Source organism: Arvicola amphibius, chromosome 9 (assembly GCF_903992535.2).
Source record: "Arvicola amphibius chromosome 9, mArvAmp1.2, whole genome shotgun sequence".
Lineage (NCBI taxonomy): Eukaryota > Metazoa > Chordata > Mammalia > Rodentia > Cricetidae > Arvicola > Arvicola amphibius.
In genome coordinates this window covers 103,422,968-103,439,090 of record NC_052055.2, presented here as the reverse complement: position 1 = coordinate 103,439,090, position 16,123 = coordinate 103,422,968, and the positions used below count along the sequence as shown (strand labels likewise).

Genomic DNA, 16,123 nt, shown 5'->3' with positions numbered 1-16,123 from the left:
GCAGAAGGGCCTTGCGATTTCACAGTCATGGGGCCCATGAACACATACATTTGCCCAGATGCCAGACAGTCCCAAGAGGACATGCAGGCTTGAGTTTCGCAAAGCTATCTTACATGCACCACCAGGAGTACTGTCTAGAAGAAAAGAATGATAAATTGGACTTCATCAAGATTAAAAACATCTGTTTCACAAAAGACACTGTTTTTTTAAAAAAAAAAAAAAAAAGGCTGAAAGACAAGGTAAAGCCTAGAAACTGAGTTAGCAAAACACATCTGGCCAGGTATGATGGAGAACACATGCGAGAGGACCCCAGCACTTAGGAGGCCGAGGCAGAAGATGGCATTGGGAGTCCAGCCTGGACTACATAACCAGAACCTGACTGGTTTAAAAAGCGAACCAGAACTTGGATCCAGAATGTATAAAGAACTGGGCACCAGCAAGATGGCTGGGCAGGGGAAGGCATTAACCACCAAACCTGACAACCTGAATTCCAACCCCAGGACCCACAGGGCTGAAGAAGAGAACTGACTCCCGAAAGTTCTCTGACTTCTATATACACACCATGGTAAGTATGCACCCCACCCAATAAATAAGCAATAAGTATAACACGCTAAGACTATATATCCAGGCTGGGTGGCACATGCCTCTATTCCTAGCACTCAGAAGGCAGAAGCAAACAGATCTCTTTCCAGAATAGCCAGGGCTATGTAGAGACAAACTACCTCAAAGAAAAAAAATATATATATACACACACACACTGTGTGTATATATATGTATATATATGCATACATACGAATTTTCAAAACTTAACAAGAAAAGTCGTTTGTTTAAAAATGGCAGTAAAAGGCTAGAAGACAGATTTCATCAAAGACAGATCGGGCGAAGAGGTACATGAAAAGATTTTCAACATCATTTGTCATCAAATAACTGTAAATAAAGCAACAAGAGATGCTGTCTCACCCCTAAAAGGCCAGACTAAATGGAAAACTGTGCTGAGTGCTGAAGAAAACAGGCAGAAACCAGCGCTCTCAGCATGGGAGGGGCTGTTCACACTCACCACACACAGCCCAGCCCCTGCTTCCAGCACTAATTCGCAGGAAAAACCTTCATGACAGCGTTGATGGGCTCATTAACAACGTGGGAAACCTAGAAATCACCCACGTGTCCTCCCGCCTGGGAAGAGGCAATCAGACAGAGACACACTTGCATCACGTATCCCACTTGGGAGAGAGAAGCTAGGCGTGGATTCTCACAAGCCAGGATGAGAGCCATACAGGCTCTACTGAGGGAAGCCAAGCTCAGGTGGGCGTGGGTTTGCCTGTCTGGAATCCCAGCCTCGTGGGAGACAGAAAGGTTCCAAGCTCAGGACCACACTAGACAACTTGATGAGATTATCACAAAACAAAAATGGAAAGGGTGAGGGATAGAGGCTGGAGGGACAGCTCAGCAGCTGAGAGCACTTGCTGCTCTTTCAGACCACCGTCTATAACCCCAGCTCTAGAGGACCCAATGTGCTCCTCTGGCTTTTGAGGGCATCTGCATTCATGTGCACAAAAGCACATATAACTAAAAATATAAGCCAAGCATAGTGGTGCACTTTGGGAGGGTGGAGACAGGAGGCAAGAGGATCCCTGTGAGTTCAAGGCCGGCATAGTCTATAGTGCAAGCTCCAGGCCAGTCAGGACTACATAGTGAGACCCTGTCTCAAAGAATGAAAAGGAAAGGAAAAGGCAGGCTCACCGTGGTGTTTCTGAGGCATGAGAGGAGACAGTGTGGAGTAGGGTAGCCTCCAGCTGCTCGACTCTCAGCACAGCTCTTCATCTCCTGCATCCCCCACAGGGGCATCAGGGTGTTTGCTGTTGTCAGAGTCTGAACCACACAGGGCTGGACGAGCTGTGGTTTTAGTTCTACTCACCGGGGTCATCAGCAAGTCACCTGCACACTCCGTCTAGCTTGAGCTCTGTAAAACTTCCACAACATGACGTGATACATGCTTGTACCATGATGTGATACATGCTAAGAACATGATGTAATACGCGATTATCCCAGCACTCGGGAGGCTGAGTAGAAGGGTAACCGTAAGATCAAGGCCATCTTGGGCGATAGAGTGAGGTCAAAGGCAGCCTAAGCAACATAATGAGTCAGGGGTTTAATAAGTTTGCTACTCAGTGACACCTTGTCACAAAACTAAAAAACAAAAAGCAACTTACAGAGGGCGCCTTTATGCAGCAGAACGCTAGAAACAACACATAAAAAATACTCATGTCAGTGGGGCAGTGGTGATGCACGCCTTTAATCCCAGCACTCGGGAGGCAGAAGCAGGTGGATCTCTGTGAGTTCAAGGCCAGCCTGGTCTGCAGAGCGAGTTCCAGGACAGTCAAAGATAGTCTCGAAAAACCAAACACCAAAACAAAACAAAAAACATCATGCCTGTTTCATCATCTTTACAATAGGATATTAACATCATCAAGTTCTCATGGCAATTAAATGAGTCAGGGTTGGCAAAGCGCTCACAAGGATGCCTGGTGAGCAGAGGAACTGGGGACTCAGAGCCGATGGTCCATCACCCCTAGGTGGGAGGATGGTCACTCTGGGCCTGTCAAGGTACCAACCTGATGTCATGTCCTTGCAGGAAGCGGGGTTCTGGAGTTTCTGAAGCATGCTACTTCAGTAAAAGGTTGAGCTGGGAGGAGAGGGGGCTGGAGAGATGGCTCAGTGGTTAAGAGCACTGGCTGCCCTTCCAGGGAACCCGGGTTTGATTCCCAGCACCCACATGGCAGGCAGTTCACACCTGTCTGTGACTCCGGTTCCAGAGCTTCTGACATCCTCACACAGATGTGCACGAACGCCAATGAACATGAAATAAAAGTAGATTTAAAAAGTAATAAAAGGACGAGGTAGGGTGAAGGCTACTTTTCCTTTTTTTGAATCTGTCTTATCTTTCTTTAGTTTTATACTAAAAAAAATTCCTCAAAGATTCTGAAATCACAAGTGTGTGTGTGTGTGTGTGTGTGTGTGTGTGGTGTGTGTGTCTGCGCGCCCAAGTGTAACAAGACCCATGTAGAGGTTCGAGGGCAAGCTGTAGTTGGTCCTTCCCCTTCACCATATGGGTCCTGGATTTAAACTTGGGTCCTTGGGCTTGGTGGCGTCTTTACACACTGAGCCACTTAACCTAGACCTTGTTTTGTGCAGACTTTTTGTTGTTGTTGTTGTTGCTTTTGTTTTTTCAACACAAGGTTTCTCTGTAGCTTTGGAGCCTGTCCTGGAACTCACTAAGCCAGGCTGGCCTCAAACTTGCAGAGAGCCCCCTGTCTCTGACTCCCGAGTACTGGGATTAAAGGCATGCACCACCACCACCCAGGAATGTGCAGACTTCTCAAAGCACAGATCCTTTAGACTGTTTGAGCCTGATCAGGTCAGCTTCCAACTTTATAGGGAGTTCAGAGTGGTCAGGTCTCACATTTTTGCTTCTATGGTCACTAATGGGGTACAATCCAATCTTGATTTTAAAGGCCCAATCCAATCCCCACCACAGGAAAGTCTGCAGCTTCAGCTGGACCTCCATGGCTGAAGGCTCTCCCTTGCTGACTGGAGCTTTAAAGCATCCAGAATCTTGGCAATTACTAGCTACCACCCAACTCCAAGGCTGTGTGGTAAAGTGAGGGTCTAATCCCAGGCACTGCAGTGGTCTGGCAGGGTGGTTGGAGACCTGCCTTGAGATCCTCGGTGAGCACGGACCCTGGGCTGGTGCAGAAGTTGGTGTGCCTTGTTCTACTCTAGCAATCCGCATACATCACCGAGACACGCTCCACTCTCGCTCACTGACATCTGCACCTGACCACTGGGGCACATGCATTTGCAAGCTCTGGGTTTTGGAGGTCCAGATTTCACATAGCTGGGGAGGATCATCCCTAAACAGCACCTTCTAAAAGCTGGAGGGACAACTCTGACTCAGCAAAGGCCTCTCCTAACTCAGCTGCATCCGGTCCCTTCCTCCTGCCTCCTCACAGCCACCTCCTCCTCCACCAGGAAACTTTCTGGGGTCAGAGTTCAGCTCTCCCTCTTTGGCTCTCCCTTCTGAGCATTGTCACTACCCACTGCGGTTGCAGGATCTGGATCTGGATGAGTAGGCGCTGCCTCGGTCCCTCAACCCCTGCCACTTTACAGACATGCCACCTCATACTGAACTGCCTCTCAGGGGGAAGGTGAAGCGGGTCCCAAGTGACCCAGGTGACCGGCACCTGTGGAGGTGTGCTTGTGTCAATGAGGACTTAGCCTCTACCTTCACCACCTTTGGGTATGAGAAAAAATTAAAAATAACAGCTGCCGGGGCTGGAGAGATGGCTCAGAGGTTAAGAGCACTGGATGATCTTCCAGAGGTTCCAAGTTCAATTCCCAGCACCCACATGGTGACTCACAACCATCTCTAATGAGATCTGGTGCCCTCTTCTGGTATGTAGGCATAATTCAGGCAGAACACTGGATACATAATAAACAAATCTTAAAAAAATAATACCTGACAATTATTAAGCTCCCTGCATGCCAAGCAAATGACAGATGTAATTGTCCTTAACCCCCTGAGAGGAAGATACAATTAATTACCATCATCACTTTAGAGATGAAGAAATCAAGGCTCAGACAGGGTATGTGACCTGCTAAGATGCCAAGCTAGTAAGTGGCAGAGTCAGGATTGACATCCAGGATCTAATAGCCCAAAGCCTGGCGGAGAGTCTTGCATGCTGGAGTAAGACTTCAGAACGTTTATAAAGGGCCACAGTTAGCAGCTATCCCTAAGGCTCCCCTCCAAAGCTAGCAGGAACCTTTGCATTTCCAGACAACCTCTCACCCTTTGGCTCAGCTTAGCAAACCCTCCGCATGCCAACACAGTGCCAACTGCCTTACTAGGTTCAGGGAGAGGGTGCAGAAGACCACAGGGTCAACTGCAAGCAGTGGCACACGCCTTTAATGCCAGCACTAAGGAGGCAGAGATAGGCACATCACTGTGAGTTCAAGGCCAGGTTGAGCTATACAGCATTCCACTTCAGCCAGAGAGACAGGGTGAAAAAAAGACCACAGTGTTCCTGCCCTGTGGGAATGCCAGATGGGTCACTCCAGAGGAGGAAGGGAGGGAGGAAAGGTGAACAGGACAAAACTCAGGGCTTCCTGGAAGAGGCAGTGAGCAAGGCGCATCTGAAGGCTGACTATCTCTAATCCCTAGGTTGTCGCCTTCTGACGTGGAGCCTGCATTCCAGACACACCTGATGGAGAGCTCACAGCTGGGTCTCTATCTGGCAGTAAACACCACCAAAAGGCTGCCCTTTTACACAGACACATGCAGACACACACATGTGCACACAAACCCTCACGTGTCTGGAAAATGCCTCTCCACAGATAAAGCCCATCTAAGCTGTATGCACTATCGTTCCCAAGATAGGGCTATGCTCTAGCCCTCTGGGTTCCTACAATGTGCCAACATGCCTCTGTCTCTTCAGTGGCACTGACACTCCTGTGAGTTCACACACACACACGTGCACACACACACACACACACACTCTCATGTGTATACAGAACACATGAATCATTCATGCTTACAAAGGTACACACAAACTCATGCGTATGCAGACATAACTGTTTGGTCTCCCTGGCTGCTCTGTCATTCACATCTGCAGAACTCGACTAGAAGGATGGCTTGCTTAAATACTTGACATCTCAGGGAAAAAAAAAAAAAAAAAAAAAAAAAAAAAAAGAAGGCTAAATGGCTATTATTAGTTCAAATTAAAAAAAAAATACATGTCACAACAGCAGAGCGTGATGGTATCTTCCAGCTGGTTGAACCCAGAAGCTCACACAGGCTAGCCATGACTGTGCCAGTATTGTTCACCCGAGGGAGACAGTGACAGTTCAACCAGATAACACTCAAGAGGCGCCAGGCATGGGGCCTGTACATGGGATGAATCAAGCGTGGCCAGTTTGATGTTTTGAAGCAGTTCAAGGGGACACACACACACACAAAGCTCACTGACATTCAATCAGCCAGGATCCACAGCTCAGCCCTCTTCCAATCTCTTTGACCAAGACCCAGAATAAGAACAAAGTCTACGGTGAGACACACACTAGCCACAACAGTCACAACTGTGGCCAAAGTTCCACGAAGCGCTGGTCCTCCTGGCCACACACAGATGACCCCTTCATCTCCTTATGTGCCATCTCTGAATTTACAAGCAAGTCACAGGTTAGGAGAGCCTGGCCTCACTTACCCAGGGTGTCTGAGCTGCTTTCCACCGTCTCGTTGACCTTCCTCGCAACTCTGGCCACGGCCTCACCCATCTTCCTCAGCATGCAGACGTGGGTGTCGGGCTCCCAGCCTTCAGGCTGGTCTGCTGCTCACAAAGGGGTCTGTGCCTGGGGAAGACACAGGACCATGAAGCACCCACCTGCCAGTCAGGGTCCCATGACCAGTACTCTCCTCCTTAGGGACCCAGGCCATTAAGAAGCTAAAGGACTCTGGACAATGGTGATGGACGCCTTTGATCCCGGCACTCAGGAGGCAGAGGCAGGTGGATCTCTGTGAGTTCAGGGCCAGCTTGGTCTACAGAGCGGAACAAAAACAAAAAAAAGAAGCAACAGCAGCTACGAGAAAGTCCCCAGGCCACTCACCTCCTCCAAAGCCCAGGCCACATCCAGCTTGGCCTTTGTCGGGGCTGCTCCAATCTGCCGCCCAGAGGGAGGGCAGCTGGGCTTTACTGCTTTCCTGAGAGGATCAAGACATGTGACCTCACCATACACAGATGTTGAACCAGTGGCCAGGCAGGTACGAGGACTCAGACGGCCTGTGATTCAGCAGGTGAGGCGGGGTGTTGGGGAAGAGGCCAGGCCCAGCTAACTGCTGGGGAAAGGCACCTGTCTACTCAGCAGCCTCCTGGCCAGGGCTCAATCCACACTGCCTGCTCGCTACCCCATCTACCAGGTTCCTACAACATGGCAGGAAGGGCAGTACAAGGGCACATGGACCTTGGAGTCTGCAGGGGGTGGCCTCTAGGAAGGCCCTGCCTGTCTGTTAGAGCAGAGGGAAGGGGACAGTGTCAGTACTCGGGCCTCACTCTCAGCTTGCTGTGGAGTTTACCTAGGAGCATAGAGGAAGCACTGGAAGTGAGAAAAGAAACTGGATCACTAGGAGAACATAGTTAAAGAAATGTGGGGCTGGAGAGACGCCTCGGTGGTTAAGAGCACTGGCTGCTCTTCCACAGAGACCTACCTAGGTCCAAGTCCCAGCACCTGCATGGTAGCTCACAACCATACATACTCTTTTGGCTTCTTAAGGCATCAGGCACCAGACATGCATGTGAGACACACACACACACACACACACACACACACACACACACACACACACACACACGTGGGCAAAACACCATATGCTTAAAATAGCTGAAGACAGGCAAGAAGAGCGATTGTCAAGGCATTGGAAAAACAGGCTGGGGTGAAGCCTATCTGGTAAACTGCTTACCAAACAGTCAAAAAAGCCCTGGGTTTGATCCTCAGCACCACAAAAACCAGGCATGGTGGGACACACCTATAGCCATAGCACTGGGGAGCTAGAGGTTAAAATTTCAACGTCATCCGTGGCCACGTAAGTTAAATGCCAGCATAGATTACATGAAACCTTGCCTCAAGTAAATAAGAAGTAAAAAAATAAATAAATAAAAAGGCAATGAAAAAAGTCACACACAAAAAAAGTCTCCAAAACCCTGTTATTACAGAGAAAGAAGTCAAAGCACAATGACCAGGTAATGAGGACAAGCTCAAGACAAGGGGGGCATACTCAGGCCTGGGTAGCCCCAAACTTCTCCACAGAAGTCACCCACATCCCCACAAGGGAAGAAAGAACTCAAAGTCAAGATCAAAGGCCCTGTCCCTTGCCTCTCCTGGCCCTGTCCCCAGTCCTGAATTCAACAGTCACTCCAGCAAAGGAGCTTCGGCAAACCCACCCCAGTCAGGGGCCAGGGGAAGAAGAGTGACAAGGACAGAAAGCAGAGATGTGGGGATAGTGTCCAGAGCTGGCCAAGCAGGAGATCAATGGCATGTGTCCCGCCACGAGGAGGCCGGAACACACTGACGATGGGAAAGTCCCCATGTCCAACTCTACCACTGAGTAGCTGGGATGTGTGGGAGGAGGTCGCACTGAGCACTGAGCCCTGCTAACACCTCTCTTGATGAGTACACACAGTCGTGCAGAGCAGGGGAGCCTGCCTCACGCCGAGCCCAGGACCCATAAACACTCAACAGAAGTCAGCTGAGAGGATTCAAGAGGGGAGGTGTGACACCGGCGCCGAGTGCTTTTGGTATGACCCACAGGGCTCTGAACAAACACCTCAGCAGAACTCATCCTTGAGGAATGAGTGGTTCCCATCACTCCACTCCCAGACCGTGTCCCCTGGCTGCTCCCTCTCCCACTGAGCATCAGTGGTACTTAAATGACTAAGCACAAGTCACTCGGGTTGTTTGTGAGCTACAAAATGTCTCTCTCCAGCTGGGCGTGGTGGCATGCACCTTTAATCCCAGCACTGAGGAGTATAGTTTTTTACTTTTTTGGCTCTTTACTCTTTAGGGGGTGCACCACCCAGCTCCTGAATAAATCACATGAAGTCTTATTCTTCTGTATGAATCCCCGGCCTTGGCTTGTTTCTAGACAGTTTTTCTTTAAATTACCCCATCCATCTACCTTTTGCCTGTGGGCTTTTACTCTTCTCTCTTTCTGTACATCTTTCCTTCTTCACATCTGGCTGTGTGGCTGGCCCTCCACCACACCCCCAGATCTTTTCCTCCCAGATTTCTTCTCCTCTTTATTCTCTGCCTGCGAGCCCCACCTATCCTTTCTCCTGCCTTTCTATTGGCCGTTCATCTCTTTATTAGACCAATCACGTGTTTTAGACAGGCAAAGTAACACAGCTTCACAGAGTTAAACAAACGCATTAAACAAATGCAACATAAAAGAATGCAACATGTCTTTGCATCATTAAAACAAACGTCCCAAAGCATAAACAAATGTAACACATTTTAAAATAATATTCCACAACAGGGGAGTTCAAGGCCTACCTGGTCTGGTCTACATAGTGAGCTCCAGGACAGTCAGAGCTACATAATAAAGAGACCCTGTCTCGAAAAAAAAAACCCAAAGAAAATAAAAATCTCTCTCCACATTGCTCCCTTCCCTCACTGGCCTGTGAACACATCCACCCTATGTTTCTCTTCACACTCTCACCAGTATAGATGCTTGGAGAGTACACACACAATGTAGATTTCAAGTCTCGCTGCAAGTCAAATGACTCTTCCAACATGTCCAAGACAGAGTCCAAGTTACCAAGGATCCTAAGTTCACATACTAAGTAGCCTGACATGGCATGGACCAGTGAGTGACCTTGAAGGAAGGACTGTGACAAACTGGACCCCACCACTTTCAATATGTAGCCTCTTACTCCAAACCCCTAGGCATAAATTAGTGTTGCCAAAATTGAAGGGATGAACTTTTCTTTATTTTTTTAATCTTACTTCTTATTTATGTGCATTGATGTTTTGCCATTGGTACCTGCATGAGGGTGTTGGATCCCCTAGAACTGAAGTTATAGACAGCTGTGAACTGCCATGTGTGTGCTGGGAATTGAGCTCCGGGTCCTCTGGGAGAACAGCCAGTGCTCCTAACCACTGAGCCATCTCTCCAGCCCTTAATTTTTCTTAAAAGATTTATTTATTTATTATGTATATAGTGTTCTGTCTGCATGTATGCCTGCAGGCCAGAGGAGGACACCAGATGGTATTGAGCCACCATGTGGTTGCTGGGAAATGAACTCAGGACCTCTGGAAGAGCCTTAATTTTATTATTTGTGTGTGCGTGTGCGTGTGTGTGAATGCAGGCACAAGTGTGCTGTGGGACACATTTGGAGGGAAGAGGACACCTTCCAAAAGAATGTTCTCTCCACTGTAGGTTCTTGGATCAAACCTAGGCCATCAGGTGTGACAGTAAGTACTTTACCTACTGAGCCACTTCGCTGGCCCTGAGGTCATTTATCCTAACTTCTTCATAAACAGGGAAACTGAGGATCAAGGAAGGGGAGCCAGCAGGTTAGATGGAAACAGAGACCAGACCCCAAGTCTCCTAGTTCTTAACCCGGAGCTCTTCTTGCTGTGCCAGATTCTCTCCTTTCCCCTCTCTAATACTCATGACCAACAATCATAAATATTTATGTTAGGTATATAGGACATAAGAATAAAAAAAAAAAGACAGGATTTAGTTCTGACTTGTGACTCTTTTGAAGATGAAATTGCTAAAGAACAGCACTGGGACAATTCTGGACTCAAAAACAAAGATGGAAAGAAAAATTGCCAAGATGCCTAGGGCCTGTGCTTCCCAGAAGATTAGACTAGGCAGCCAATGAGCCACTATGCCTGCAATTCTATCAGCTGCTACCAGGCGGAGATGTTGCTGCAGGCTACTGATGAAAGAAGTTCTTGGAAAACCACCAGGAATAGAAACTCGGACACCCCACAGCGTGGGTCAGAGTGGTCATGAAAGCATGAACAGGAACAATATATAAAGTCTGGGTCTCAAACCAACTTACTAGGAAGAAGGACTCCCTTATTTCAAGGATGCTCTGGGTGCAGCAGATACATCCTAGGCTGTCCAAAGGAAATCTAAAACATCAGCTACTTACATTCACCATGCTCACTGCTGACCCGGTGGCCACTCACACATCACCTAAAGCTTCTTCTACCCACAAGAGAGAATTGCTCCACCAATCCAGATGACAAAATGGGCAAGACCGTGCAATGGAGAGATGGCAAGTCACATTCTGCACAAGGGCGAAGATAGGGTAGCAGGGCTCCAGAGCTGAGGAAGAACATGCTTGAGGGGGCTGGAGTGGGCTCCTGCCCCACCAAGAAGCACTGAGAAAAACGATCCAAATGCGCTTATTGGCACCTATGGCCCCAAAGGCTGGGACAAATGGATTTATTTAATATCTAATGGAAGCTCAAAGAAAAAGGCTGGGATGGAAGACAAGAAAAACATACTTGTCCTTGCTGGGTCTAGTGGCATAGTCTTGTAAGCCCAGCTACTCAGTAGGCTGAAGCAGGATAATTATAAGTTCAAGTCCTGCCTGGACTACTAAGCAAGTTCAAGGGTAATTTAGACCCTTCTCCTAGCCCTGGGTTTAATCCCAGTAGTACTGGTGAGGAATGGGAGACATGGGATGGGGCACATAACTGGTGTTTTTCTTTCCATTTCAATGTTTTAAAAAGAGAAGTGTTGGGAGCTGGTAGACCCTGAATTTCCTGTAAACAACTTGTTTTCCTCTACTCTGAGCAGGCTGCAGCTGCTCTGAGCACGAGACCCTGATGGCAGGGGAGTGAGTTCTCATGGGTCTGCAGCTAAAAGATCCTGAGACCTGGTGCATGGCTAGAGCCCTATATATAAGTTGCCCCGAGCTCAATCAAGTTGGCATTGTTGTATCAAGGATGACCCGTGTCTCTGTCACTCTGTCTGTGTCTGTGTGTGTATATGATTTTAAGTCTCCAGGCCAGTTCCCAGCTTGCGTAGCCGGTCCTATAGTGAAGAGCTACAGGACCGGCAGTTTTACAGGCAGGTTTTTACAGAGAAGCAGATAACTGTCTAAGCCAAACAAGAGGCAGGACAGTGGGCTGCCCCCTCTCCAATCTATATAAACAATTGTGAGTCCATTCACAATCAGCACATCAGCATTATTTGAACAATCAAGGCACTAGGCATCTCTCTAGAACCAGCACAAACCATGGGCCCCAGGCCAGCCCCACAGGTCTAAGTTGTAGACTTCCAGAGGCAGAGATCTGGTCAACCCTCCACATAATAGTGGTGGTGGTGGTGGTAGCAGAGTCAGGGGACAGGAGCTAGGGCCCACAGCAGCCTGGGTTGCTTCAGTACATCAGTGCCACCCATCCTAGCCACTGTCTGGGAGAGACTTGGAAATTTTCAAGGAGACTGGCCATGGTGATACGTATCTATAATCCCAGCACGAGGAAAGTTGAAGCAGGAGGATTGTGAGTCTCAGGCCAGCCTGGGCTACAGAGCAAGACCCTGTCTCAAAAAAATGAAGGGAGGAAGGAAGGAAGAGAGGGAGGGAGGGAAGGAAGGAGGGAGGATGAGCAAGAAGGAAGGAGGGAGGGAGGGAAAGAAGGGGCGAGGGAGGGAGAGAGAAAAAAGAAAACCAGAAGAGGAGGAAGACAAAAATCACCAAAGCAATCACTCCAAAGCCCAAGGCGCTTGGACAGAGAATCAACTCTTCCCACTGCTCATCTGCCCTCCCCCAAGTTTGTAATACAAACCCAGCACATGCTTAAATTTGAAATCTTCTAGTCACCATCTATAAAATCCACACTGGGCAACAAAAAGACAAAGACAGGATAGGGACTAGAGGTGTCCCCACCTTCTGACACTGCAACATGGCATTCTCATCTACATGGGCATAGCTCCCCCAGGACAAACGGGGCCCCCAGGCCAGAGGTTGGACATGACTGATGAACAAGCTTCCCACTGGCACGCAGAAAGAGCCAGTTACAGGCCACTATAGTACAGTTATGGCCTGGGGTGAGGGGCATGGAGGCCTGAGGCAAGACCCCATGGGTGGAATCACTGGGTGCAGCAACAGGGAGGTAAAGATGTGCCAGAGAAAGCCGATAGCCTGTTCCCGATCTCTGGAGGCCTTCCTAGAAGGCAGTTCTCTGAGGGGCACAACTAACCCAAGAAGAATTCTGCAAAGTGTTCAATGCTGTGGGGCAGCCCCAGTTGTAAGAAGGAAACATCACCTTCCTCAACGGAGCTGTTAGAAAAACTAATTGATGATAAATCACTTCTGGGGAAGCGTTTTTTGCAAGCCATTAAGGGCTTCCCACATTAAGGCATGACAATCAATAGGTGACCAAACAGGGTAGACTGCAAGTCTTCACATAATAAATTGAAGGTGTGTATGGTATTCTGCTTAGATGGAGCTTGGACTATGAGCTCTGTGCGATTTCTCTGCCATATTTGGGTACTCAAACCTTGACTATAGTTCTGACCCAGCCCTTAAGGGCCAGAATTTTACCACCTTATCTGCTGCCCTGAGATCTCTACAAAGAAAACACTGCGACACTCCGGCCGCACCAGATGGTCCTATATTTAGTTACTGTTGTGGTCAACCGGGAACTTTAGAGCCTGGCAGCCGCTCTGCGGAGCAACCGGAGCCTCTGGAGCCATGCGCACGAGCTGCCCCACCGCTGGCTCCAGCCAGCCTTCGGGACCCTGCCAAGGCAAAGAGTTGATGTGGGGAGGTGAGGGGCACAGTGCTTATTCTCACCCCAGCAGTCCCAAAGGTCCACTGGAGACCAGAACAGAACTGACCCACTTTCCCATCCAGGGGAAAGAGCAGGCAGGCTGGAGAGTGAGCCGGACGTGTCGGCGCCTGGTTTCTGAGTCTTGGGGTTTGGGTAGCCCCGCAGGAGCATCCTCAGACTGTACCTGCCCATGACTGTACACAGTGGCCAAAGACAGGATTCCCCGGGACCCCACGATCGCTGCCAGTGGCTGCTCGTCTCCAGCCCCGCGCTGGCCTGGCAAGCAGGGACTGGGGCAAAGAAAGCAAACAGAGCAGGGGACGCTGGTGATCACAGGCCGGGGGCGTCCCACGCTGCCTGGGGCGGAGAGGTACACTCCGGGAGCGACATGCGCAGCTGCCTCTCCCCGTGGGCACGGGCGTCTCCCTGGGGAAACGGAAGTGGGCTATCCGGGAGCGCTAACCACGAGCCGCCCACTCCCCCGAGCGACCTAGGACCGGCGAGTCCACGACCCAGAACACGGCCCGAGCCGCGGCTCAGTGCTACCAGGTGTCCTGGGGGAGGGGAAAGGACGCAGCCAAGCCTGGGACCCTGCTTTCCCTTCTTCCCCAGCCCGACACGCTCGGCCTCTGGCCACCGTTACTCTGCGCGGCGCGAAGCTTGTGGGCCGCTTGAAGCTGCACTTACGGCGACAAAGCGTCCTAGAACCCTGCGCCCAGCAGTCACGCTCCCTCAGCAGCCGCCGGTACCCGGTGCAAGTTCCGAGCCCGAGGGGCGGAGCTCGAGGGGAGGAGCCCAAGGGACAGCCAGCTCTGCGCGCACGGCCGTTCGGCCAATAGAAATGCCAGATTGAGAACAAGGGCGGGGCGAAGCCGGAGCTCCGACCGCGCGAACCAATTACCCCGCAGCTCCTCCTGCGCGCTCAGGAACCTAGGGAGGAACCGCTTTGTGTAGACTCAACCCCTGCCAGAGCGCTAGGGGCGGGCGCTTGCACCTACACCTTCAGGATGCTGATCCAGACTGAGTTTTCTCCGGATGGGGCTGAGTTCACCAGATCAGGGAACTTTGAAAAAAATAAAGAAATACTAATTGAGGCCACATTGAAGCTTCATCTCTCCAAAGCCCAAAAAATATGGAATTAAAGTCTATAAATGCCGGCCTCACGGAGTCATTGTGAGCATTGTTGAGTGCCACGCAGCTGCTGCGAGAAAACTACAACTCTCACCTCAAAGGGTGTGTGTGTGGTGGTGGGGAATCAGAGATGGTTTGCCCTCGGGCTAAATACGAGCGGCCCTAGCCCTAGAACACATGTTATTCTATGTTCCAGCATGGTAACAGTTTGACGAAGTTGTGTTGCTTCGTTTTTGTTTTGTTTTTAAGATTTATGCGTGTTTGCCTGCATGTGTATCTGTGCACCACTTGTGTTTCCGATGCCCTCAGAGGCCAGAAAGTGGGGGAAGGTCAGAACCCCTAGAATTAGAGTTTCAGAAAATTGTAAGCCACTATGTACATGCTGGGAACTGTGCCCTGGTCCTCTGTCTGGGCAGTAAATACTCTTTTAACTGTTGAGCCGTCTCTCCAGCCTCTTGATGAAGGTTTTATAGCAACAGAACCAAGTCATAAATCAAGGTGCTTTTCAAGTATAAATCCTTCCAGGTAAACAGGCTACAGGAAGAAAAAATCTCAGCTGTAGGCCTAAGATGCTAGTCTGAGGGCAATCAGCTCTTTGGCTGGAAACTATGGGTCTGTTCAGGCATCTTAAGTGACTTATGGGTTGGTTACAAAGATATTAGGCCACATAGAACAGGGCAGGCAGTCTCAGTCCTTGTTCAAAGGCATAAAGATGCCACAAGATAACCTGGCTCTGGACCCGCAACATTCCAACCTCTGTATCACCAAAGCTCCAATCGGTAAATCAGTCTAGCAGAAGGTGCAGTTCTTATCAGTAATTTTTTCTCACTGTGCCCAAACTAGCCATCATGAATGACCACAGCTTCTAAAATATAATCACCTCGCAGACCTCCTGTTGTGTAACTTTCCAAAAAAAAATGCCCCATCCAGCAGGAATCTCCTTAAGCAATAAGCAATTCAAAATAGCTTCAGGAACCTCCTTAGACAGGAAGGTAAACAAATAGCTTCAGGAAGTCCCTGAAACTGACCAGATTCACTAGGCTCTTCCCTATCAGAGTAAGCAGTAAACTTGTCATACAGCATGTTCCATTAGGGATGCACCTATCCTGGGCTCTTGGCTCTTGGTTTGGAGTTTTCTCTGTTTCTGCATTCTTGAGAGCTCTGTGAAAAGAGACAAGACACATTGCTGAATGATGTCTTTCTTGCCAAATGGAGCAGAACATACTCCTAAGGCGTGAGAGTAAACAGTGGCCCCAAGGGCCACTCACCTGTCTACTTTTTAGGCAGGGCTTATGTTGTTTCTGAAGTCTCTAGAACAGGTAATTTTTCCTGAGTGAATTTGTTCTGTTCAGGTGCCTCTTTGAATTTACTTTAAAAAATGAAAAAAGAAAAAAGAAAAAAATAGGTGGTAGTGGTACACACCTTTAATTCCATCACTTCAGAGGCAGATCTCTATGAATTAGAAGCCAGGCTGTGTACCGGCGGTCGGAGGAGTTTGGAAATAACCAAAATAGTCCTTTTATAATAATTCAGTTTTAATAAAAGGAGAAATAAGGGAACTTACAGAACCAAGGGTCCAGCGAAGCAGAAGGTAACGCGGGGGACAGAAAACAGGGCTCCTTCAGGCGCCCATCCTTTTTAAGGGTACCCT

At 49.2% G+C, this 16,123-nt stretch overlaps 1 protein-coding gene across 1 annotated transcript in view; it reads right to left on the bottom strand.

Annotated features, from left to right (window-relative positions):
• Lrrc20 (leucine rich repeat containing 20) overlaps positions 1-14,110 on the bottom strand; it is a 100,669-nt gene extending 86,559 nt beyond the window's left edge. The window contains exons 1-2 of the mRNA XM_038342754.1: positions 14,029-14,110; positions 6,258-6,402 (exon numbers count right to left, since the gene is read on the bottom strand). Coding sequence (XP_038198682.1) covers positions 6,258-6,339 — 82 coding nt within the window. The 5' untranslated portion in view covers positions 6,340-6,402; positions 14,029-14,110. The remainder of the gene's footprint in view (positions 1-6,257; positions 6,403-14,028) is intronic.
• Positions 14,111-16,123: the final 2,013 nt, after the last annotated feature.